The 25,606-nt window shown below is 34.6% G+C and overlaps 2 protein-coding genes across 2 annotated transcripts in view; one reads left to right on the plus strand and one right to left on the minus strand.

The window, feature by feature from the left end:
• Positions 1-25,606, plus strand: part of csrnp1a (cysteine-serine-rich nuclear protein 1a) — an 811,199-nt gene that overhangs the window by 258,074 nt on the left and 527,519 nt on the right. The gene's annotated exons all lie outside the window — the stretch shown is intronic.
• On the minus strand, positions 3,039-12,663 carry LOC147846343 (uncharacterized). The gene is made up of 17 exons (XM_087240811.1): positions 12,405-12,663; positions 11,258-11,566; positions 10,552-10,779; positions 9,656-9,883; positions 8,202-8,459; positions 7,283-7,377; positions 7,119-7,166; positions 6,253-6,631; positions 5,939-6,109; positions 5,757-5,845; positions 5,496-5,529; positions 5,024-5,118; positions 4,514-4,561; positions 4,001-4,379; positions 3,653-3,829; positions 3,454-3,542; positions 3,039-3,309 (listed from the first exon to the last, which is right to left on the minus strand). Exons 1-17 carry the CDS (start codon positions 12,514-12,516, stop codon positions 3,181-3,183), a joined length of 2,868 nt encoding a protein of 955 aa, XP_087096937.1. The 5' UTR covers positions 12,517-12,663; the 3' UTR covers positions 3,039-3,180.

Consider the following 25,606-nt stretch of genomic DNA (forward strand, 5'->3'; position numbering starts at 1 on the left):
GTGTGCCCATTTGCTGCTAAGGTTATGGTTATTTGTGATTTTTCCTCGTAAGCAAATATGTTGTTTTTTAGGTAAGGTAGGTAACTACCATTCGTTTTGTATGAAATTTGTCATGGTTGTTTCTCTTTTAACTGACCACCTAAGTCTGAAGATTGAGTTTGAGTGGTCCGATGCATGCCAGTATGCATTCGAGAATATTAAATCCTTACTGATTTCAGCTCCAGTGTTGGCTGTCTCTGTTCATTTGAAGCCATTTAGTCTAGCGGTGGATGCAAGCGATGCAGGAGCTGTTCTGCAGCAAAGGGTTGCTGATAAAGTGGAATACACAGTTTGTTACTTTTGAAAGAGGTTTACATCTGCACCACGGATGTATTCTGCTATTGAAAAAGAGGCTTTAGCAATGGTTCTTGCTATTCAACATTTCGAGAGTTATTTGTCAAACTGTCATCCGATTGTTGTAGATTGTGACCATAACCCACTCACCTTCCTAAATTCTATGCGTTTATAACTATTTTTGTAGTGTCATTAAAACGTGGCTTCTTGTCTTAAACGATGACTCAAGCTTTCATACTTTTAAAAAAGGAAAAAGATCCCACCTCTTGTAACTCCTATAGGCCCTTTTCATTAATAAATGCTGATGCTAAAATGTTGGCTATTCATGTTGAAAAGATACTTCCATATGTATATCTGAATTGCAAAAAGGTTTCATGTATAGGAGACATGTGTTCTTTAATGTTCCTACTCTTTTATATATATAAATATTTCCTACCATTTCTCTGTTGTCACTGAGGTTGTAATTGCTCTTGATGCTGAAAAAGCATCTTTTAGATGAATGGTCATATCTCTTTGTTGTATTTAAAAAAATTGGGCTTGTGAATAATTTTATTTTATGGATTCATCTCTTATATGCTCACCCCAGGCCAGCATACCCACAGATGGTATGCATTCACAATACTTTAAATTAAGCCGGGGTACACAGCAGGGATGCCCACTCTCCTCTCTAATATTTGCCCTGGCTGTTGAGCCACTGTCAATTGCCTGACGTTCATCTGTTTCATTTGAAGGAATCTCCCGTTCTGATATTGCAACTGAATTATCACTTTATGCCGATGACTTTTGGTATTATGTCTGTAACCCGATCACTGCCATTTCTTCTATCATTTCCTTTCTTAACAAAATTTGCTCATGTTCTGGTTGTAAAATTAATTTTCAGAAGAGTGAGAGTTACCCTTTTAATTCTTTGGCATTGCAACTTAAAGACTCTAATGTTTCATTTAGGCTGTGTAAATCTGGTATAACATTTATCCCAAGATGTTTAAAACCAGATCTCTTTCATCTCTCTTCTCCACTAATTATTCTCCTTTTTTGGCTCAATCTAAATCTGACCCCCAAAGGTGGCACAATCTTCATTTCTTCCTTAATTGGAAGAATTAACACAGTCAAAATGAATATTCTCCCTAAATTATTATTTTTATTTTAGCGTATTCCGTTGTTTTTGCCAAATAGCTTTTTTAAGTCCATTGGCCTAAATTGATATACCCTTTCTGTGACATGGTAAAGTACCTTGTATTCTTAAATTATTACTTGAAAATCGTAAACTGTGTGGGGTTATCTCTACCCAAGTTTAAGTTTTACTTCTGGTCAGCTAACATTCATAAGATTATGTTTTGGTTTAACTCATCTAATGCTCCCAGATGCAAATTAGAGGCAAAATCATGTCTTCCCACTCCTTTACAGGCCTTACTTACTGCCGCTTTACCTATTAATGGCTCCAAGTTTACAGATAATGTAATTGTCTTATCAACACTTAGGATTTGGTCTCAATTTAGGTCCCGTTTTAAGCTAAATCCGCCTCTTCATTAATGCCACTATCCATGAATTACTTGTTTCCTCTATCAGTCACTGACCATGCTTTATGGTGTGGCAAGAGATACTGTAGGTTTACTATATTTCAGAGATTTGTTTAAGGATTGTATATTCTGCACCAATGCAATGTTTTCTTCTGAATTAGATCTGCCACCTTCACATCTTTTCTGTTATTTTCAAACCAAAGCTGTTTCTTTATTTCTATATTTTCTCTGCCTATCACCGAAGTTGGTAAGGTAGAATTTTCTTATGAATAAAATTTTTGAAAAGGCACTATTTTCAAGGTCTTATTGTCAGCTTATTGATTTAGCGGACTGTACTAATGCTGAAATTAAAAGTTGGGTGAATTAAAAGAAACTTGTTGGGTAAATTGTTTGAGGTTGACTGGTGGGTAAATGCCGTGCACCACTAATATATGCTTTAATTTAATATAGTTTTTCTAAATAATATATACAATAAAATAATTAATATAATGTATACATTTAAAACAATGACGAATTTAACTTAGCACTGGGTTACTATTATGGCCATCGTACAACTTTTTTTTCTTTTATTATTTTATTTATTTTTATAGCATTACTGTCATTAGTAATTTTGTAAAGTTTAAGACTAAAGTAGTAAAAAAAGAAGTGAAATGAAAAAATGGAGATGCCATTTCTGAGTGCAATATTTTTTATTAAACAAAAAGAAAATGTACATACAATACAACAGTAAACATCACATTACAGTGAACATTAAACATACAGTTTGGTACCTTCTATTTTACTGAGACCCAGAAGGGACATGATGGTGGGGAAAAAAAACTCAGTGGGAGAGATGGGAGTGGCAAAGATCTTTTATGTTCCGTCGCAACACTGTTGTTCCACAAACACTTCCTGTTCACTTTATATTTAAAAAATGTAGGTAATTTGTATGTACAGTTCAGCATGTACCATGTACATGGTTGATGTGCATTTTGTGCATTCGTCTTGCAGTGGTTGAGAGCTCTGCACATCACTATGGTGTGTTTCACATAGCATTTCTTCATTCGGCACTGGGTTGCTTACATGGTCGCCGAACATTTTTTTTTATTTTTTATTGCACAACTACCATTAGTATTTCCACAAAAAAAACAAAATATTTATTGATAAAATAAATTAATAAAAAATACAATAAAAAATGGGGATGCCGTAACAGCTGATGAATCAGTCGGTCCCTGAGTCTGGGGTCTTGAAGATTTCTGGTGTTGAGGTGGCACAGGGTTGCTGTCATGGCTGGCTACAACTTCCTTTTTTAAGTGTTTATGTTTTTTTTAAACTACTGTCATCAGTCATACTAAAATATACAATAATATCTAAAGAATAAACTAACAAGTAAAAAGAAGGGAATATTAAAAAATGAGGGATCCTCTGACTGCTGATGGACGATGCGGTTCTCGGGTGCAGGTCTTTCCACGTCTTCAGGCTGAAACAAAAACAAAATTGAGGTCTGCTATTTAATGCATTATTAACCAAAGAACATCTAAAAAAGATTTTTAAACAATTATGAAAATTTAGGAAGATAAAAAAGAGTGCAAATATTAAAGAATGTTCAGAATGTAAATAATACCCTAAACCAGTCATGGAGACTCAGTTTCTCAAGTTCAATTCGCTGCTCTGGCTCGATCTGGAGACAGCAGCGGATCAAATCACAGCATTCTGTGCAGAAAGAAGAGAGAGAGCTCAGATTTACTGCACAACTTAATTAATAAATAATAGTTTGTATTATTCAGATTGACCTCTTTCCTTGACCCAAATAGAGATTTTACCTTTTGTCAAGTGATCTTTGGTCCAGATGTTACGTCTGATCATTTGCAGGTCGTGTCGATTTGGAAAATCTCCACACATCATCACATAAAGGAGTAGCCCAAGAGACCACACTGTCGTTGTTTTACCGTGGTACTCGCCAGTTATCCGATACTCAGGTGGGACATAGTCATCTGTGCCTGAATGAGAGAGGTTTTAACCATTAGTCATTAGTCACCAGATCGACAGTATTAATCGATTAGTGGACTCCATTCTATGATGCTATGTGAGAGCTTGACTCACTCAGAGTCTATTGTGAACTCATCACTACAGTTTGAGACTCACTTCACAGTTTAAGGGATCATACATACCAGCAAAACTTGTGTAAGGAGCATCGGTGAGGATTTCCCCGCATCCAAAGTCGATCAATTTGATTTCGAGGGTGTCCGGGTTGATCAGGATGTTCTCCATCTTGATATCGCGATGAAAGACTTTGCGTCTGCAGCACGTTTGAGCTGCAAATATTACCTGCCACATGATCAACCGTGCCCCATCCTCATCGATGATCGACTCTTGGCGCAGGAGAAAGGAGAGCAGCTCTTCAGAGGGCATGGGCCGCTCTAGGACCATGATGTACTCGTCCTCATCCACGCGCCAGTCCAAAAGCTTAATTATTTCCTGTATTGCGGGCTCTTGGTTTGCAAGAACTAAAAGAGCAACCTCCATTGGAAGTGATTCCGGATAGCCGTGCTGGAAGAAATATATTTGTTATGATGATTGGATGGATATTGTGTAAAACATGATGACAATTACAGTTTGTCTAGTGATTTATAGATACTTAAAGTGAAACAGTGAATGAGAGTTGAAGAGCACAGCATACTTACAATGTCGATGAACTTGACGTTCTCGGTGTAGGCAGTTTTAATTGCCACCTGCTCAACAGAACAAAGAAAGCATGTGTTATAGAATTATACACAATTATTGTGTTCAGAGTTCACATTTGTCCAATGCTATCTCATGGCAATTTGTCACTTTTTGATTTAGTGGCTGATTCGTATGAATTTGTACAATCTCATTCTTGTGATTTGCTCATGCAGGTTGACATTTGGGTTTAGGGCTGGAGTTTGGTGCCACGCATCCTTTTAAAAATCATACATTTTCATACGAATGAACTCATAAATTCATACCAATTAGCCACTAAATGACAAAAGCTAAAATAGTTCAGTTTTCTCTTGAGATCAGGCTGATTTTCAGTCATTAACACTGAACAAATTAACAAAGAAGCAGTTTAATTTAGCCCAAAAATAAGAATCATATATCTATCTATTATTTTTTATCTGATACTCTGATTTAAAGCGGTGATCTAGATATTAATTGATGAAAATTGATGATACCTGAAGGCCATCCTCTAGTCGGGTTGCAGCTTGAACAAGTCCAAAGCCTCCTTTACCCAGCAGAACGCCAAGTTCATAAGAGGATGAGTTGATGACTGTCAAAAGAAAAATCAAAGATGTTGATATAAAATGTCAATCAGTAGAGAGTTTATTTAATCCAAGACTATTGTCTGATTCATATACGCACTCAATATTTGTACTTAAATTCACACAAAACAGGAAAGTTAAAATGAACAGTAGTAGTTATAGAAATATTTATGCTTCATGTAAAATATACATATTCAACGCACACACATAAACAAATGAACAATGAAATCTTGTTGAATGTGGAAAAACCGTTGTGCTATTTATCATCTATTATTAAACAAAACACATAAAACATTTGAGTGCTGATTAAATATTGACATTAATAAAGACATTGCCATAAAAGTGTGTGTGTGCATGCGTGTGCTGGGTTAACTACCAAACTGACCCATTATTTCGCTGCTCTTCTTCTTTTCGTTGGTCTGAAACAGAAACAGAAATCATATTTAGTGTCATCACACAACCTGCATAAAACAAATATAGGCAACATGCCTAAAGTAAAGAAAGTGGACATTAAAGAACATGAAGAATGAATATAAAATAGTGTATTAGGACTGACTATACAACTTTACATAAAACTGTAAATCTAATGCATATTGTCTACTAACCTATCAAATCAAAAATATTAAACTCATTAACATGTATTTACCTTAATCCAGCTGTGGCGGTTGAGTCGCTCCAGTTTAATCCGCTCTCTGGGGTCTATCTTGAGACAACAGCGCATAAAATCGCAGCATTCTGTGCAGAAAGAAGAGAGAGACATGATCACCTTGAAATTTATTTTTTGGTAATTCAAATTACAACTGTTCTGTGCTGAAAGGAAGATCTCACCTTCTGACAGGCCTTCTATGTCTTTATTCATGATCGTATTCAGTTCTCGTCTTGTTGGAAACTTCCAGAAAAGCATTACAAACAAGACTATTCCGAGAGACCACACTGTCGCTGGTTCTCCGTGGTATTTGCCAGTCTCCAGAAACTCAGGAGGACGATACTCCGCTGTGCCTGGAGGAAAGAGATTTTGTTTCAGTTAACAAGGCATGTTTAATTGAATATTCATTACTAAGCAAGAATTCTGTTGATTCACAACAGTGAATTACTTCATGAGAGCTCAAGTCATGACCACAGTTTAAAGGGATTATACGTACCAGAATAGTCTGTGTAAGCCTCATCTTCGAGGATATCCCCGCACCCGAAGTCAATCAATTTGACCTCAAGGGTGTTCGGGTTGATCAGAAGGTTCTCCAGCTTGATATCTCGGTGTAACACTTTTCTTTGGCAGCAAGTTTGAGCTGCGAATACGACCTGTTTCATGATGAACCGTATGTCATCTTCATCAATGGACCCAACATAGCTTTCTATAAAGTTGTTCAAGGGCTGACAGGGTATGGGCCGTTCCAGGACCATGCAGTAGAAGTCACGTTCCACCTTCCAGTCCAGAAGCTCAATAATTTCAGGAACCCTTGGGCCTTGATTCACAAGGGTTTGAAGCACAATTTCTATTGGAAGTGGTTGAGCAAAACCATCCTAGAAGAAAGAAGGTTTTTTTATGATGAATCAGTGGTAAAAAAAATTGAAATCAGTCGATTGTCTACTAAAATATCATTTGCTGTCTGTGATTAAAGAATTAATTCACCCAATTAAGTTATTAAAAACCGTCATGTTGTTTCAATACTCTGACAGCTTCTTTCATCTTAGCAACACAAATCCCTCATCCTTCATCAATAGCAATGAGATGCTCAAAGTCCAGAAAAGGAACCAAAACCTTTGTTTTTTAGTCTTAAAAGTGTTCTTGAAGCTTTGTATGTAGAGTTGATCTCTAGGATTTAATCTAAAATATTTAAACTTGTGTTCTGAAGATGAATAAAGGTCTCGGGGGGTTGGAATGACATGAGGGAAAGTAATTAATAACATAACTTTATTTATGGGTGAACTCATCCTTTAATGTTAGCATGACGTGTTTGAAATGTAAAATTGTGGAACAGAGGAGAAACAGAGAGCACAGTTTTCTTACAATGCGGATGAACGTTGTGTCGAACATCGAGCAGTATTTCACTGCAACCTGATCAACAAAACAAAAGAGTGGATGTGTTAGAATTATGAGCAAAGGCAATGGTGAGACCAGAATAACAGGACAAAAATGATTGGCTAGATTAATATTGCTGTTCAGATCCATACCTGAAGTCCATCATCCAAACGAGTCGCTGCATAGACGGTTCCAAAACCTCCTTCACCGAGCTCATCACCAACTTCATATTGGCGTGAATTGATGACTGTTAAAGAGAAATCAGAGATGAGGGAATAAAATGTGACAGCACTTACTACTACTAAATCCAATTAAGAGCTACTTTTTATTTTCTAAAGACAAATTAGCTGAATATTAGTTATCAACAACATTTAAACAATCTATATATTGAAGTCAGTCTGAAGCACAGCCCACTAAACTGTAGGGGTCTAACTATTCGCACCAAACCATTTCGGTACAGGACTTTAAGTTCAGTCAGTGTGTACAAAATATGGACAAAAAGACATTTGAGGGGAAAAGTGACACTGCTGGATGTAAATGCTCAGTAGTGCTCTGCTGCAACACTGCACTGACAAACACATCTGTGTGCATGAATAAACAAGAGTGAGTCCAACAACTTCACAAATATTCACAGTGTTCCAGAATTCAGCATTTTCTGAATACAGGTGAAAAATGTTTCATTATAAACGTAAATGTTACTGGTGTTTTCTTCTGTCAGATAACATTTGGCAGAGTTTTTAGTTTTATTTTTATTCATGCAGCAAAGGTTTAATAATTTTTGTCCATTTTTTTTTAATGACTGAAAAATCCTAATATATATTCTAATTTATTTGTATATTGATTTATGTAGAATTCACTTTTTGTCATGTTATTAGTCCTCTAACTTTTATGTTTGTAATAGTAATAAATGGTAAAAAAAAATTAACAAGCATTTTTTAAGTTTTGCTTGTTTTTTTATTTCAAACTGTAATAAAATTGAACAGAACTATTTATCCTCACACCCTACTAAATTGAAGTAATCCTGTAAATGTTCACTGAATTACTGAATGAGTGTCAAGGTAGCAAACTTACCGAAAGTTGTTTTCTCCTTCTCCTGAGGAACTGATGGCACTGCAGCTTGAAGGACATCATCCTCACTACAGTCGGACGTGGCACAGGCTGTAGGGACGTCGTCAACACTTTGAGCTGCAGCATGGTCTGGAGTTTGGAGGGTCAGTTCAGTGCTGGGAGATTGGAGGACATCACTGTGGTCGTCAACACGGACTGGACAACCACTGGTGCTTAGTTCCTCCGATAACAGGTATTCAGTCCTATCATCAATATCTCGACCTAAAAAGAGAAAAATATGTAATAACTAAGGATTGTTTTATTTAACTTTTTTTAATGAAATGTTAATTAGCCATGTTAAAGTGTGCTGTACATTTTGAAGTGACTATTTGGGGTGTTGTAGCCCGCCATTATCAATGCAAAAAACTGTCAATTAAACATACATGTATGAAATATAGTACATGTACAGTTGAAGTCAGAATTATTAGCCCCCCATTGATTTTTTTTCTTTTTTAAATATTTCCCAAATTATGTTTAACAGAGCAAGGAAATTTTCACAGTATGTCTGATAATATTTTTTCTTCTAGAGAAAGTCTTATTTGTTTTATTTTGGCTACAATAAAAGCCGTTTTTAATTTTTGTAAACACCATTTTAAGGACAAAATTATTAGCCCTTTTAAGCTACTTTTTTTTCGATAGTCTACAGAACAAACTTTTATGTTTAGAAATGTGTTGAAAAAAATCTGTTCTTTATTAAACAGAAATTGGGAAAACAAATAATCAGAGGGGTTAATAATTCAGAGGGGCTAATAATTCTTACTTCAACTATAGTAGTACAGTAGTACAGAAAATACAGTAGTAAATTCCGTCATCATTTACTGACCCTTGATTTATTCCAAACAATTCAGAGTTTTTTATTGTTTGTTTTTTTTAACAGAAAAGAAGATGCTTCAGAGAATGTTGAAACCTGTAACCATTGACTTTAATAGTATTTTTTTTCTACTATGGATGTCAATGGTTACAGGCTTTCAACATTCTTCAATATATCTTCTTTTCTGTTCAACAAAACAGCAAAACATGGTTTGGAAAAAGTCAAGAGTGAATAAATGATAGAAGATTATAATTTTGGTGGACCATCTCTTTAAATAAATAACCTTAGATTTTATTAATACATTAGTAAATGTTGATGCTGTGCAAGTATTTTTAATTCTTATTTCATAAATACATTAACTAACATGAACTATTGGAACATTATTGTGAAGTGTTCCCAATTTTGAAACTAAGCAGGCATTTATTAAATCAGTTTTAAATGTTTGATTTTCTTAAATAAAATAATAATATTAAAAAAGAAGCTATTTTACATTTCTCCCTAACTGAAGCGTAAATGAATCAAACCATTTATTGATACACTAATATTAAATTGCCGTCTAATCTGTGCATGTTCATTGAATTACTTAATGGTGAATTAGCAAACTGACCGATCACTGTTTTCTCCAAATTCTGTAGCTGGCATGACTGTGGCTCAGTGTCCCGAAGAACACGTGCACACAAGTTAGCTAGCAAAGGCACTGCAGCTTGAAGGACATCATCCTCACTACAGTCGGGAGAATAGAGGACAACACTGTGGTCGTCAACATGGACTGGACAGCCACTGGTGCTTGGTTCCTCCGATGACAGGTATTGAGTCCAATCATCAATTTCTCGACCTAAAAAGAGAAATAATATGTAATAACTAAGGATTGTTTTATTCACATTTGATAATTGTAAGATTAATTTGCCATATTATTGCAAGCTGTACATTTTGAAGTGACTACTTGGGGTCTCGCAGCCCACCATTATAAATGTAAAACCCAGTCAAACAAACATACACTGAAAAAGTGACACTGCTGGATGTAAATGCTCAGTCGTGTTCTGAATACTGAAACATTGCACTGACAAACACATCTCTGTCAATGAAGGAAATCAATAAATATTCAGAGTGCTCCTTAATTTTGTACAATCATTTTTAGCTGATTGTCTTTTCTAACTGTTTATCTTGCTCTTTTTTGAATATGGGTAAGAAATGTAAGTATTTGTCATTGTTCACAGCAAATGCTGTTCATGATATTTTCATTCTTAATTCTAGTTAGCAAATACATTAAATAACATTAACTAATCAAACATTAAAGTAAAGTGTTTCCAGTTCTTTAATTATTTTAATCAGGCTGGCATTTATTCAAATGTTTTAATCTGTTATTATTCGCAATTGACATAACAGAAAAGCACTTCTAAGTTTTGCCATTTTTCTCACAAACTTATTATTACACTGCTGTTAAACTGCCGTCTAATCTGTGCATGTTCATTGAATTACTTAATGGTGAATTAGCAAACTGACCGATCACTGTTTTCTCCAAATTCTGTAGCTGGCATGACTGTGGCTCAGTGTCCCGAAGAACACGTGCACACAAGTTAGCTAGCAAAGGCACTGCAGCTTGAAGGACATCATCCTCACTACAGTCGGGAGAATAGAGGACAACACTGTGGTCGTCAACATGGACTGGACAGCCACTGGTGCTTGGTTCCTCCGATGACAGGTATTGAGTCCAATCATCAATTTCTCGACCTAAAAAGAGAAATAATATGTAATAACTAAGGATTGTTTTATTCACATTTAATAATTGTGAGATTAATTAGCCATAATAATGCAAGCTGTACATTTTGAAGTGACTTTTTAGCTGATTGTCTTTTCTAACTGTTTATCTTGCTCTTTTTTGAATATGGGTAAGAAATGTAAGTATTTGTCATTGTTCACAGCAAATGCTGTTCAAGATATTTTCATTCTTAATTCTAGTTAGCAAATACATTAAATAACATTAACTAATCAAACATTAAAGTAAAGTGTTTCCAGTTCTTTAATTATTTTAATCAGGCAGGCATTTATTCAAATGTTTTAATCTGTTATTATTCACAATTGACAAAACAGAGAAGCACTTTTAGGTTTTGCCATTTTTCTCATAAACTTATTATTACACTGCTGTTAAACTGCCGTCTAATCTGTGCATGTTCATTGAATTACTCAATGTGGAAGTGAACAAACTGACCAGTCACAGTTTTCTCCATATCCTGCTGCTGGCATGACTGTGGCTCAGTGTCCTGAAGAACACGTGCACACAAGTCAGCTAGCAAAGGCACTGCAGCTTGAAGGACATCATCCTCACTACAGTCGGACGTGGCACAGGCTGTAGGGACGTCGTCAACACTTTGAGCTGCAGCATGGTCTGGAGTTTGGAGGGTCGGTGCAGTGATGGGAGAATGGAGGACATCACTGTGGTCGTCAACATGGACTGGACAACCACTGGTGCTTAGTTCCTCCAATGACAGGTGTTCAGTCCTATCATCAATATCTCGACCTAAAAAGAGAAAAATATGTAATAACTAAGGATTGTTTTATTCACATTTTATAAATGAAATATCATTTAGCCATATTATTGAATGATAACAATTATGAAGTGACTATGTGAGGTTTAGTTTTGTAAATTTAACATGCATGGATGTGTTTGTCATGCTTCTTGTGTTTTGACAGCTCCTATTAGTAAATAATTAAGTTGCCATGTCATTTCATCATAAATAAAACATCACCTTAAATTCAGCTTAAAGGAATGAATTTCAGTTTTGTGTAAATGCATGACAGTATGAACTTGTATGCTACTGTATGTAGTAAACGGTAGGATGTTGAGTTCATTTCTGAATTTTGTAATACAATATCTATTATACTGTACTGCATTACAGATTTTCACTTTGGTATATTTATTAAATCAGAATTGAAATTCTCAAAGCAGCTTATTCAGCCTCTTTACTACTATACAGATTGAAGCTGATTAAATTAGATACTGCTCATTCATTTCATATATATGAGGCATAAAACCAAAAGATCTCCTGCACATGAGTTGTGATGAAAACTGTCCAGAGCTAAAAACAAAAAACATTGTATACAGGCAAACTTGATCTAAATGTTAAAAGTTTGTCCAGAAACTTGACGTGCTAGTTTGGAAATATGGAGAATAACTGAAGAAATATACTAAATCGACTTTAGATACACATTGACTGTATGTTACAGACTTTATAAAACTGATTAACAAAACTTAACAAATAAAGTTTTAAAATTAATAATAAAAAACTTCCACGATAGCGAGTGTAGGGCCCTATATGCAGACTTTGGTGTTCTTATAGCATCGGTATGTGGTTTACCATCACTGGTCATCGTGGGTGGAGAGTTTTTCTCCACGGGTTCTTCTCGATGGGGTTTGTTTTCTGTCCTTCCCCGCAGGACTAAAGCAATTACTCCGAGTAATGTAAACATTTTAAAGAGTAAATAGTTACCAATATGAAAAGCACAAATCTACGAACAAATAACTGTCAGTAAAGACGAAGAAAGTCTTCGTATATCTTCACACTACAGTGGATTGTGAGTAATGGCGCCTGTTCAGCAGAACGTCATCTTTAGAACTTGATGAAACGTGACATTCTAAATTCCAATAAAACCAAGCTGCAACGTGATTGTCCCGTTTAAAACTTCATAAAAAATTCAATACAAAGTAATAGTCAATCATTTTAGTGGCTTTTTTCGTGTGCGTGTGTGTGTGTGTGTGTGTGTGGAGGGGGGGGGGGGGTGTTGATGGAGAGCTTCAATAAAATCGCTCAGCATATTCAAATTTGTCATGCATTTTTTCGAGTCTTCTTTTTGTATTCACATGATAAATTTATAAATAATAGGCAAGTTTTTAACCGTTTAAGAAAACAATTTATTTTAATCAAAACAATTATTTTGCTCTAAAAACTCTTTTTTAAACTCACTAATGTGGTTGAGGTTTATCTGTAGTAACGTTTTGTTAAAACCATCATTAGGGTGTACTCATTTTTGCAGTATGGCCTTAAATTATTTTGTCCACTGAATCCACTTTGCCTCATAATTTGTATTTTTCACTCAGTGCAGTCGGGGACTACAGTATATTGACTATTAGCACAAAGTTAGTTGACTGAATGCCCTGACAGTGTTAGCATTCAGCATGAATCAGAACAGTTTGCAGTTAAAACCATTTCCTACCTTTTCTTGTAACCCAATAAAATCCACTGCAATTAATGTGGACAGAGATGTTTAATCCACAATTATGATCATCATTTCAACCTGCTGGCTTTCACATCATCGGTCTAGTCGTTTCTAAATCGTTTTTGAATCGTGAGAGAGTCGATTCATTGACCTATTCATAAACACAACCGTTGCTTTGTTACTGAACAAATGTCTTAAGACAGTGTCTTACTGCCACCTTTTGGCGGTTTTAGTTGTTACATGGAAAACCTAATTTTACTAGACTTGCATATTTTTCTTATTAATATTTTTATTTGAGAAATTATTTATTTAAAAAAATCCATAAAGGTAAATAATTCAATGGATTTTCAAAAAATCTAAATTGCAAATATTGCACCTAATGGGAAAAGTGACTGCAGTAGAAGTACAAGAGAGAATGCAAAAGGAAGAAGTATCCAACTCTGAAAAAGTTTAGGAACCGCTGATATACAGTCTGGTAACCGCTGATATACAGATAACTAGGTCATGACTTAGTTCAAAATTAAGTCTAAATCAATGCAAATGTAGTTTAACAATGCAGTGCAAGTATTACAATGTACAAACACAAAAATTCCAATACTGTAAACAATTAATTTCAAACTACACTAACTAATTATATATTATGTATTATATTTTGGAAGTTATTTGCAAATGCAGCCAAAGCACATGATAGCAATAAATATGGCTGTAATATTGGTCATGTGGACGTTACTGCTTTTTGCCTTGGCACGACTGCTCACTTTTTGCTTACAATTAAAGTCCCTTTAAACGTAGTCTTGTCTGCATTTTGGAAATTGTTTTTCTTTTTATTGAGATATTGTTTCAAATGTTGCTTTCAATGGGGGTGTATGAATATATCATATATTAACTCATATTTAACTCAATATTTTGATTCATTCTGTCTAACAAGTCATCCGTGCTGTTGTTCTATTGGAATTTTATTTTCCAAATGGCCGACGTAGCAGAGTGTCGCCTCTTGGTGGATCTATGCTCTTTGATTGATTTATTTATTTATTATTATTAATTAATTAATTTATTATTTTTTTTTATTGACTTCAATAACAAACATACAAAATCCAATTTTACACAAAACAATGATGATAACAGATCAGGATAAATAATATAAACATATAAAAAAATTAATTAAAAGAGAAACCAAAGAGAGAGAAAAAATAATAAAAAAATAAAACAATTAAACAAAGATACATACAAAACACAGATACAGCAAGAGGAAGCAAGGACTTACGTATCCGTGATATTTCCAAAATATTTATCTTAATAATCCAAGAATCTATCACTTTTCTTGTTAATAATTAGTCTAAGAGATTTAATAAAAAGATCCATTTCAATTAAAAAATGTGAAAAGAAGGCTGCGAATTGGAGAATTTTTGTTTGTGCATAAAATATTTTGCATACAAAATAAAAAAGTTAATAATGTAGTTCTCTGATATATCAGTTTTACCTTCATAGTAACAAATAATATCTTGAAGTTGTAAGTGTCTGGAAGAAGCAATGTATTTAACCATATGGAGATATAAGCTATAACAAAAGCTTTTTGTGTTTTCACAATGAAAAAATATGTCAATCAGCGTTTCGTCTTCACTTTTACAAACTGTGCTTGATCTATATCAATTTCCAAAAACTTTGCCAAAGTACTATTCACTGGATATATTTTATAAAGAATTTTAAAATGACCCTCTTTTGTTTTATTGGGAATGCAGCACTTATGAGGTAATAGCCAGGCTTTTTTCCAGTCTATTAGGTCAATGAAGGATGCAGTAAAATTTGCTCTTAGGAACATTATACTTTTTAATTTGAAAAAATTTGTTGAATATATTCCTTATTACATTTTTTGTCAAATATACTAACTCCATGTAAGATCAGCTCTGGTTCTTTAATAACATTTTCATTAAACATTAAATGAGATTTTATAAGTTGAATTAGGGCTAAAGAAATTGCTTTTTGCACAGCATTAAATTCTTTAAAAGGTAATGGAAAATTATTATTGGACATAAATTGTTCATAAGACTAGAAGTTGTCAGACTTATCAAAAATTGAGAGAATACCAATTATATTTTTGTTAAACCACGTGGATAGAAAAATACATTTATTTCTAATTCTAATATCAGAGTTGTTCCATAAGATGCATTTATGTGGTGAGAAATTGTGGGAACAACACAATTTCCAGGATCTATGCTCTTTGATACAATCCATAGATATATACATGTATACATTTATGGATACAATCAAAGTCCCTTTTAAAAGGCAGAGGACAGCAACTTCAAAATAGGGGTCAAAGGTCAAGTTTGAGCTTAAGGGTTTTTTTCATGTAGATAAATGTCATTACTTAAACATTTTCCAATGTCCTGTCTTTTACTAATTTGTATGGGCAACAAAAAAAATCTTTGAAGTCATTTTTCTCAATTCAACACTCTAGCGAGTTAAGGTCTTTTGCTTTTGTAAGGCAGAAAAGTGACAATGTCTATATCTGATTTTTTGAAGACAGCTATAATAATATAACCTTAGTATATTTATTAACATTAACTAATAATAAACAACACTTGTACAGCATTTAATAATCATACTTCAACTTTTAATAATGCGTTATTAATCCAAAATGTTAATTTTGTTAAAATTAATACACTATATTAATAATGACAACAACGATGAATAACTTTATTTTCATTTAAAAATGAACAAAAGCCACATGTAATAATGATTTTTTGTGTCATCTTGATGTGATGTTTATTTTTCCTTTAAAAATATTAATAAACGCATTCGAGGCTGACTGTTGGAGATCTGCGCAAGTGCGCATGCGCAGCGGCGTCATTTTTAACAGTAATCTACAAAGAGGACAGGGAAGAACTTATGGGAGCAATGGGGGGACAAGATGGCGGGCTGAACGCATGCGTTTTCACCGAGCAGCCTAGCGAAACTTCTAGTTTATCTTTAGAATTCAAAAAATTTTCATCTTCACCTACCTAAAACAACATTTAAACACCACAGGGGTGTTTAACATCGTCAAAATGCCGAAATCTTCACAGCAGACTACCCACCCAAAGATATACATCACTTCAGTGAAGGACGCGGCCTCAGATCCAGAAATGGAGGTACAGACGGCTAAAACAGACAAACGGCGTGATGCATCCCATTTCACCCCGACCAAAGACAACGATAAAAAAAAGCTAAAACCTCATGATGATGACATCACTAACGCAACTCTCTTGCAAGCCATAACATCACTGACAGCTCGTTTTGACGTACAAAATGAACAGTTAGAAGACATGGCGAATCAGATGCGAAAGAACAGTATCATGGTGGCAGAGATTTCTAAGGCGGTTGAATTCAATGCCGCTGAAATTAAAGATTGCAAAGAAAAATGTGCAGAAGCGAGCAAATCACTCCTATATCTAACAACATCACACAAAGACCTGGCGAGCAGAACGTCAGAGCTAGAGCGATACAAAAGGAGATGGAATCTCCGGATCAACGGGATGAAAGAGAAGCCCGAGGAGGATGCTCGTAAAGAAACGATTGCCATGATCGCTGAAATTGCTCCGCATTTGATTCATAAATTAGAAGACATTGTTGACACAGTGCACCGAGTTGGCAAGAAGGAGTTAGGTAAACCCAGGCAAGTGATTGTGCAGTTCACAATGCGTAAATACAGGGACGAAATTTGGAGGTCTACTAAAAATTCATCTGTGTGCCGCGACCACGGAGTTCGTTTCACGGAGGATATGACGAGGGAGGACCGGCTGGCCCGCGCTGCGCTGTGGCCTTTGATCGATCAGGCGCGAAAAGCAGGAAAGATAGCCTACTACCGTGGACCGTTCGGGTATATTGAAGGGAAGCGCATTGACGCCGCATGACTGTGTAGTTGTCCTTTTATGGTAGGACAGTTTGAAATATGACTGTTAAGAAACGCTAGGCTGGGAGGTATGCTCTGTTGTGGTTATAACTGTTTGGGGTTTATACCACCCGTTCTGAGATTTCCTCTTTTGTGAACAAATTTCTGTTTGTTTATTTCATCTTTTGCTATTTTTGTTATGTTTCCAGTTAAGTTCAAAATTTCTCTCATGTCACTTAACGTCAGGGGCATCCAAGATAAAGTCAAACGTAAAGCAATGTTCTTATTTTGTAAAAGTAATGGTTCTCAATGCATTTTTTTACAAGAGACACACTCAACTGTTTCAGACTCTTCGTTTTGGTCTAGTCAATGGGGAGATAAAGTTTTACTTAGCCATGGTTCCTCCCACTCGGCTGGTACTGCAATTTTATTTAATAACTGTCCAGGGAAAATAATTTCTGCTAAATATGACCCTAATGGACATTGGCTAGCAGTGGTGTTAGATATTGAGCACTTTTTTTTCATTCTGGTAAACGTATATGGTTACAATAATTCTAAATTGAATCAAAATTTATTGCAGGAAATATCCTCTGTAATTTCCGATTTAAAGAGATCATACCCTACAGAAAATATTGTTGTGGGTGGAGATTTTAATGTGGTACCGGATGAAACTTATGATAGATATCCTCCTAAAAGCACATCTTCTCTGCTAAATCCCTTGGTTTCCAAATTCTGTTCTAACCTTAAAATAATTGATGTCTGGAGATATCTTCATCCTAGCCTTAGGCAATTCTCATGGTTTAGACCCAATGCAGCCAGCAAATCAAGAATCGATTATTGGTTATTATCAGATAACTTACTTTTATTTGCTAAAGACTGTACAATGTCTGCAGCACCTTTAACAGACCACTGTTCCATATCCTTAATAATACAAACAGATCATACCTCATCAAAAACTAAGGGTTATTGGAAATTTAACTCTGACTTAATTAATAATGAAAAATTTTGTCTAAAAATAAGGGAGCTAATTCTAGATATTAAAAACAGTAACAATTTTAGTTCTAATAAAGCCAGATGGGAATTTCTTAAATATAAAATTCGTGAATTCTCTATTAATTACAGTAAAATACTTGCCAAAGTCAGGAAACAACAGGAACTTAATATTATTTACGAAATTAATAAATGTTGTAATGATAGTACATTAACTGAGTTAGAAAAAACTAAAATAATCTCTTTACAATTAGAACTTGACAACCTCTACATTAAAAAAGCTAAGGGTGCCTATATACGTTCTAAGGCTAAATGGATAGAAGAAGGTGAGAAAAGTACTTCTTATTTCTGTAGATTAGAAAAGAGACGACAACGGAATAACTCAATACTTTCTTTATTAATAAATGGCACAGAATGCTCAGACCCCACTATAATCAGGGAGAACGTTTTTAAATTCTACAGTGACTTGTATTCTTCCAACCTCTCTCATTCTGATTTAAATGAATTTTTTGATAAAATATTACCTAATATTCCCCGTATCAACAATGAGTGGCGAGAAGGCTGTGAGGCCGATTTACAAATTGAAGAACTTGACTCTGCTGTTCAAAAGCTTAAATTGAATAAATCGCCTGGTCCTGACGGTCTCACCGCTAATTTTTATAAATTTTTTTGGAATGATATTAGATCATTACTATTTGATGCTTTCCGTGAGTCTATTGAAGATGGATCTTTAGGTCCAAGTATGAACCAAGGTTTAATCACACTAATTCCAAAACCTGATAAAGACTTAAAATTGATTGATAACTTTCGCCCAATCACTTTACTCAACAGTGATTATAAAATTTTCACACACGCATATGTTAATAGATTAAAAAAAGGTATTCATAACTTAATTAACGAATCCCAATCTGGCTTTCTGAAAGGTAGGTCGATTCATAATAATATAAGGTTGGTGATGGACTTGGTAGAGTACTGTGACTTAATAGAGGATGATGGTTTTATCCTTTTTTTAGATTTTAAGAAAGCCTTTGACATGATTGAGCACACTTTTATTTTCAAGTCCTTAGAATTATTTGGCTTTGGTGATAAATTTGTTAATATTATCAAAATGATTTATGGAAATATGAATAGTTCAGTATCTCTCCCTTCTGGCACTACACATAGATTTCCGATTGGCCGTGGAATAAGGCAGGGATGCCCTTTGTCACCGTTTTTATTTATTTTAGCGGTAGACATGTTAGCCACAAAAATTAAATTTGATAATTCAGTGGAGAAATTAAATATTTTCGGAAAAACAATAGGAATTAGTCAGCTAGCAGACGACACCACATTATTTTTAAAAAATAAAGACCAAATTTCTCCAGCTATCTCTTTAATTAGTTCTTTTTGTAAAGCATCTGGCCTCCAATTAAATTTAAACAAATGTGAACTTTTAGCTCTTCACCCTAGTCCAGATCTATCCCTGTTTAACATCCCAGTAAAAGAAACTGTGAAATATTTAGGCATTGTGATCTCAAAAGATTCAAACATTAACATCAAAGAAAACTTTGAAAATAAAGTACATAAAGCTAATGGTATCCTGAATTGCTGGCTGCAGAGAGATATTTCAATTTTTGGACGAATTCTTCTATCCAAGGTTGAATATCTATCAAAACTAATTTATCCTGCTCAGGCTTTAGCTCCCTCTTCAGCATTCATAAAAACAAGTAACCAAAAAATGTATGACTTTATTTGGAGACACAAAACTCATTATATTAAAAAATCTGATATTATCAAATCGTATGAAGAAGGTGGTCTTAATATTATTGAGTTTGAAAGTATGAATACTATGTTAAAACTGAAATGGCTTCAAAGGTTTTTGAGTAATACTGAAAGTTTCTGGTACACTGTTCCTTGTGCCTTGTTTAACAAACTAGGTGGCATCCGATTTCTTCTCAGATGTGACTTTGACTTGCCTAAACTCCCAGTGAAGCTTTCAGCATTCCACCAACAAGTCTTGCTGTCTTGGAAACTAGCGCACACACACAATTTTACACCTCACAATACCCCTATTTGGAATAACAAGTATATTCTACACAGGAACAAATCCATTTTTTATGAAGAATGGTTAAATAAAAACATTTGGGCAGTAACAGACTTAATGGATGGAAGGGGCAATATTCTAGATTACAATACTTTTACTCTAAGACACGGATTTGCTTGTCATCCAAAGCAATTTTTCACTGTTATTAATGCTATACCCTCAGGTATAAAAATGTTAATGAAAAGTTACCTATCCTATTCGAAGATTACTCCAGTCCTTCCCTTATTATATACTGGTGAGATTGAATTTGATAATAAACTTTGCACTAATAAACATTTAAGACAAATTATTATCCAATCTTGTTTCCCTTATCAAGTATTAAGAAATAGGTTATTTCATTCAGTGGATAAAAATACTGTTAAATATTTTAGAACAACATATCTTAAATTTCCAATTCTCCCCAAGGCAAAAGAAGTACAATTTAAAATATTAAATGATATATACCCTTCTAATAGATTCTTACACCTAAAATTTAACTTAGAAAACTCACCATGCCATTTATGTAAACACTTTAGTGAAGACACAGAACACATATTTTTCTCTTGCAGCGCCGTTCAATCATTTTGGAAAAAAGTACAAGACTGGTTGATAATAAAAAACGTGGATGCTGAAGGTTTGACTTTTACATTACAAGATGTACTATATGGAATTACTAAAGATTGCTCTACTTTGCACGATTTGATAAATATGATAATTGTGTTAGCCAAATATTTTATTCATAAATGTAGATATTTCAAAACACCTCCATTACTTATTGTATTTAAAAAAGAACTTAAAATATTTTCAGATGCCCTGGTTAAAATGAAAACAAAAATTGCCTTAAAAATGTTCAATTTATTTGTAGTATATAACTTGCCATAGTTGATATATATGTTGTACTTAATTTTTATTTATTTATTTATTTATTTAAATTTTGCGTTTTCCTTTCACTCTTGGATTTATTTAACTTGAATGTTTTTTGTATATTACATTTGTATCTTTGTATATTATTTTGTGTTGAGCCTTCCATATATGACACACAAGTTGTAAAGTTGAATCCCATTTTGTTGTATTTGGATTTTGTATTTTCAATAAAAAAAAAAAAAAAAAAAAAAAAAAAAACTTATGGGAGCAAGAGATAACGTAAACTCTTACTAAATCGACATTTATTTCTCAATTATGGCCGTGTAACGTAAAGTGTCACTAGTTAACAGTTTTGTATTTTTGTAAGTAATTTTAAAAATAAATGTTCTGTTGCACAAAACTCCCTGAAGCAGTTTGAGGTAACTTGAACATTAACTTAAAAATCTTGACATGATTCTGTATTTACAGTTTAACGTGTCGCCTAACACGACAAACAGCAAAATAATCACTTTTAATAGCTTTACTGAAACGACAGTACAGATTTTGATGCTTGAAAACGTGGTGAATTTCGCTTGTTCTCTCGCGCTTTTCACATTATGTTTATGTATCGTTAGTTACTGGACGTTATGCGACACAGATTAAGATATTAATTACATTATACAGAAGATAATAGCTTGGAGGTAAGTTAATGTTGACCGCTGAACACAGTAAAGGTAATTTTGGCAGACTTTGTCAAATTAAAAACATTAACTCAGCTACCTGATTCTTCATGTTAAATGCTATTATTAGCGCGTTACCTGTTTTCACCTTTATACTCTGGTTTCATTCACAAACACATCACAATCAGTAACATTAGTTCTAACAAATCGTAAATTAACCAATAGTTTTAAAGCTCTTTCTCTTTTGTGGTGTTGCTTGTCATTTAGCCAGAGGTGTCAGTGATTCAGTAAATCACTCATGCTTTTAATTTTATGTGGAGAACTGGTAAGTTACTTTCTAATTGCTTTCTAACTTGTTTAGAGCTGAAATTTTGATATAAACAGTGGTGCTGTTCTCAGTATTTATGCATCATTTTTTTAGTACCATACCATTTATACAACCATTTATCCAAACCAAGTGATACAGGATCAAGCGATTGGCCATCACAAAAGTTTGTTTTATGGCGATTGGTGAGTCTCCTTATTTTAGTGTAATTTAGGCAAAGCTAAATTAATTAAAACTTTTTATAAATCCAATATATATCTTTCAGGCCTCTCTGTTGTCCTGGATGTGATGAAATGCTGGGACTTCCTTTGTCTTTATTGAATGATTTGTGAGCAGTATCCAGCCGTACGGGCAGCACTAAGAGTCAGGTAATCTACAGAGTTGAACTTGATTACTGATAGCTGAGTGAATACCTTTAGGACAGTGTTTTTCATTCCTGGTCCTGAGATTCACAGCTATGTACATTCTGCATGTCTTATTTTACAAACACGCTAAGTTTAGTTCATAGAGCTGATGAGTCTCTGTGTTTAGTAATAGAGAAATACAACTGTGCTTTGTGTCCTCATTACTCATCACTGAATTAAATCGCTGAAGTTAAGTAAAAGTCAGTTGTATAGTACACTCACTGGCTGTTTTATTAGGTATACGCACACGGACCCTTACTAGTACCTGATTGGACCCCCTTTTGCCTTTCGGACTGCCTTAATCCTTTGTGGCATAGATTAAACAAGGTACTGGAAATATTCTTCAGAGATTTTGCTCTAAATTGACTTGATAGCATCACGCAGTTGCCACAGATTTGTCAGCTACACATCCATGATGCAAATCTCCTGTTCCATCACATCCCAAAGGTGCACTATTGGATTGAGATCTGGTAACTGTAGAGGCCATTTGAGTACAGTGAACTCATTGTCATGTTCAAGAAACCAGTCTGAGATGATTCTCGCTTTATGACATTGGTGCGTTATTCTTCCGGAAAAAGCCATCAGAAGATGGGTACACTGTAGTCATAAAGGGATAGACTTGGTCTGCAGCAATACTCAGGTAGACTGTGGTGTTGACTTGCACAGGATTAAACACAGTAGCTTTGTTTCCATCCAAAGTATGTGAATGAACTTTATGCACAAAACTGGATTATTGCATGAAAAACGTGCGAATAAAGCTGCGTTTCCATCTAATGAGTCAAAGCGAACAAAATCGTCACTTCTTGATTAACTGGCACCAAATATAAACAATAAAAACAAAATTTGCTTCAGTAGGAGAAGCAGCATCAATCTTTTCTTCATCTAATAAATTACTGTACCTCAGAAGGCAATCCTGACATGTAGTAAACGCGCGGTGGCGTTTGAAGGTGTCAGGCGCAGAGCACAGACGCTCTTGATTCGGGAGGTCATTAATAATATAATAACACTAATACTGAAACGGTAAGGCGTTTAAGAATGACCAAAACAACATTTCAGATGTTTTATAATGTGCTCAGCCTGCAGGTTTATCCATTCACACACATTTTATTTATCAACACATGATCTCTTATGCTGGAGTTTGTGCGGTAAAAGTGTTTCCATCGTAGTTTTTGCGCATCTTTTCTTATTGAATAAAAAGTTTATCCTACTCAGTTATGCGCATAGGTTTTTTATGCGCATTTTCAAAATTTATGCACATCTTGGCGTTTCTATCAACCATTTTTTATGCGCATATGCAAAATGTGCATATAAATAGGTGGATGGAATCATAGCTAATGACAGAACCACTCAGTGAATGTTCTTATTTAACTGCATATCAGAGTGAGATCAGTCAGACATCTTGTGTTGTATCATATTTTTTCCAATTATGACTTATTATGATAGTAAAATTAGTAAAATAGCCTGTACATATTTTATTTATTTAATACATGGGAAAAAATAATTGAATATAGAAAGTGATTTGTGCTACAGTAAACAGATGCGTTGAGCCTATTTGGCTAATTCAGAACTTAAATGGCTTAAGTATTTAGTATACAACCCTACCATATTAGTCAAACATTTTAAAATACATTATTTAAAATTCTTTATATATATATATATATATATATATATATATATAACATCACAACAAAATGTACTTTTGAGGCTTTATTAGTAAAGAATGTAGTTGTTTAGATTGCAACTATGCAGTTTATTTGTAAGAATAGTGCCTATTTTAAATTATTCACAATTTCTGAGAGAGCTCGTTGGCAGCCATCAGCCTGCCATAGTGTAGTAGACAAAGACGGTTGTCTATCCACAAGAGGGCACGAGGGCCACATAATAAGCCCTTGCTTCGATTAAAACTGTTGTGAGTTTTCTTGAGTGCAAAGCTGAAAACCGGAAGTGTTGCAGTTTTTAAGGTGGACTGGATAGAATCAATAAGAAGTTGTGAATTAGGCTGATTCAGCCTCGTTCTTCCTTATCGCAAACACAACAGCAGTCTGGTAGTGATTGCGCTGCTTTTTTCAAGGTTAATTATTGTGATATTGTAACAGTCATTTAATGTTTGATATGCCTTGTGTATAAATGTCCCCTATAAGAGGACTTCTTTTGTGGTAGTTTTACCTTTGAGATGTAAGCACGCAAGTATGGGAGTTCAGTTCAGTTCTGGGGAGCTCTGAGAAGTGTGTGATGGTCGCTCTACCGCTGTATCATTCTTTTATTTTAATAATGTAACATTTTATTTTGCGACAGATGTTTGAGTGTGTTTTTCTTTTTCTTTTGCCTACTCATTGTCATTGACTGGCATGTGTGTAGTCGACAGCACTTGGGACAAACGCATAAAGGCCAGTAGGAATATCTGCTCCTGCTACTCGTGTGATATAGCTCATATATATAGATAAAAATGCGTCCAAACAGTGCTGTTTCCACAGAGCTTCGTCTGTTTCTGTATTTGGGTTTCCAAAGGACATGACACAAAGACAGAAGTGCTTACAGTTCAATATTAATTATGTTCCAGAGAATTATAAAATACATAGCAAGCATGATTTGACAAAACAGCTCCAGAATCTCTCCTAGTTAAGTGCTGGATTCGGTTAAAATCTCCTCAAAGCAGAAGCTGTGAACTTCAACCTATAAGTGTTTTCATTTGTTAAAATTGATCATGACATGTACAGTGTCTAGCATTAACGGTAAGCTGTAGCAACGATGTAAACAATGGGAAATGCTGCTTTGCACCGCAGACAATTTAGCTACAATTTCATATTTATCAGCCAAACTGCTGTAAACACACACACACTTCACCAGCACGTTCGTGTCTATGTATGTGTGCGACTGCATTGATTGTCTTTAGGCAGCTTTTCACATCTCAGATAATGTAGTCGCAAAAGATATGTGGATGATTCATGTGACTTACACCTACATATTCTGGATACATGTGAAAGACGTTGTGTAACATGTTGAGTTAAAAAAAGACAGGGTAGCTCAAATAACTCATGGTAGCAGCTAAGAAATAAATCAAGGCTCACACAGGTCGCATCCCACATCTTGTGCTTTATTCTTCTTTCACGATATATTACAGAAAATAACTTAATCCGAGCATCAGAGAAAAAGAAAAAAAACTCCAGTGCA

The sequence above is a fragment of the Danio rerio genome, chromosome 2, assembly GCF_052040795.2.
Source record: "Danio rerio strain M-AB ecotype USA chromosome 2, GRCz13ab, whole genome shotgun sequence".
NCBI classification, from domain to species: domain Eukaryota; kingdom Metazoa; phylum Chordata; class Actinopteri; order Cypriniformes; family Danionidae; genus Danio; species Danio rerio.

What these genes read in the sequence shown, in the direction of transcription:
- LOC147846343 (XM_087240811.1), bottom strand. Translation starts at nt 12,516, where the DNA reads ATGTTTACATTACTCGGAGTAATTGCTTTAGTCCTGCGGGGAAGGACA. An exon ending in GAAGGAGAAAACAACTTTCG is followed by an intron (nt 7,378 to 8,201) that starts GTAAGTTTGCTA and finishes TCTCTTTAACAG; the next exon opens with TCATCAATTCACGCCAATAT. An exon ending in GACTAGAGGATGGCCTTCAG is followed by an intron (nt 4,562 to 5,023) that starts GTATCATCAATT and finishes TCTGTTGAGCAG; the next exon opens with GTGGCAATTAAAACTGCCTA.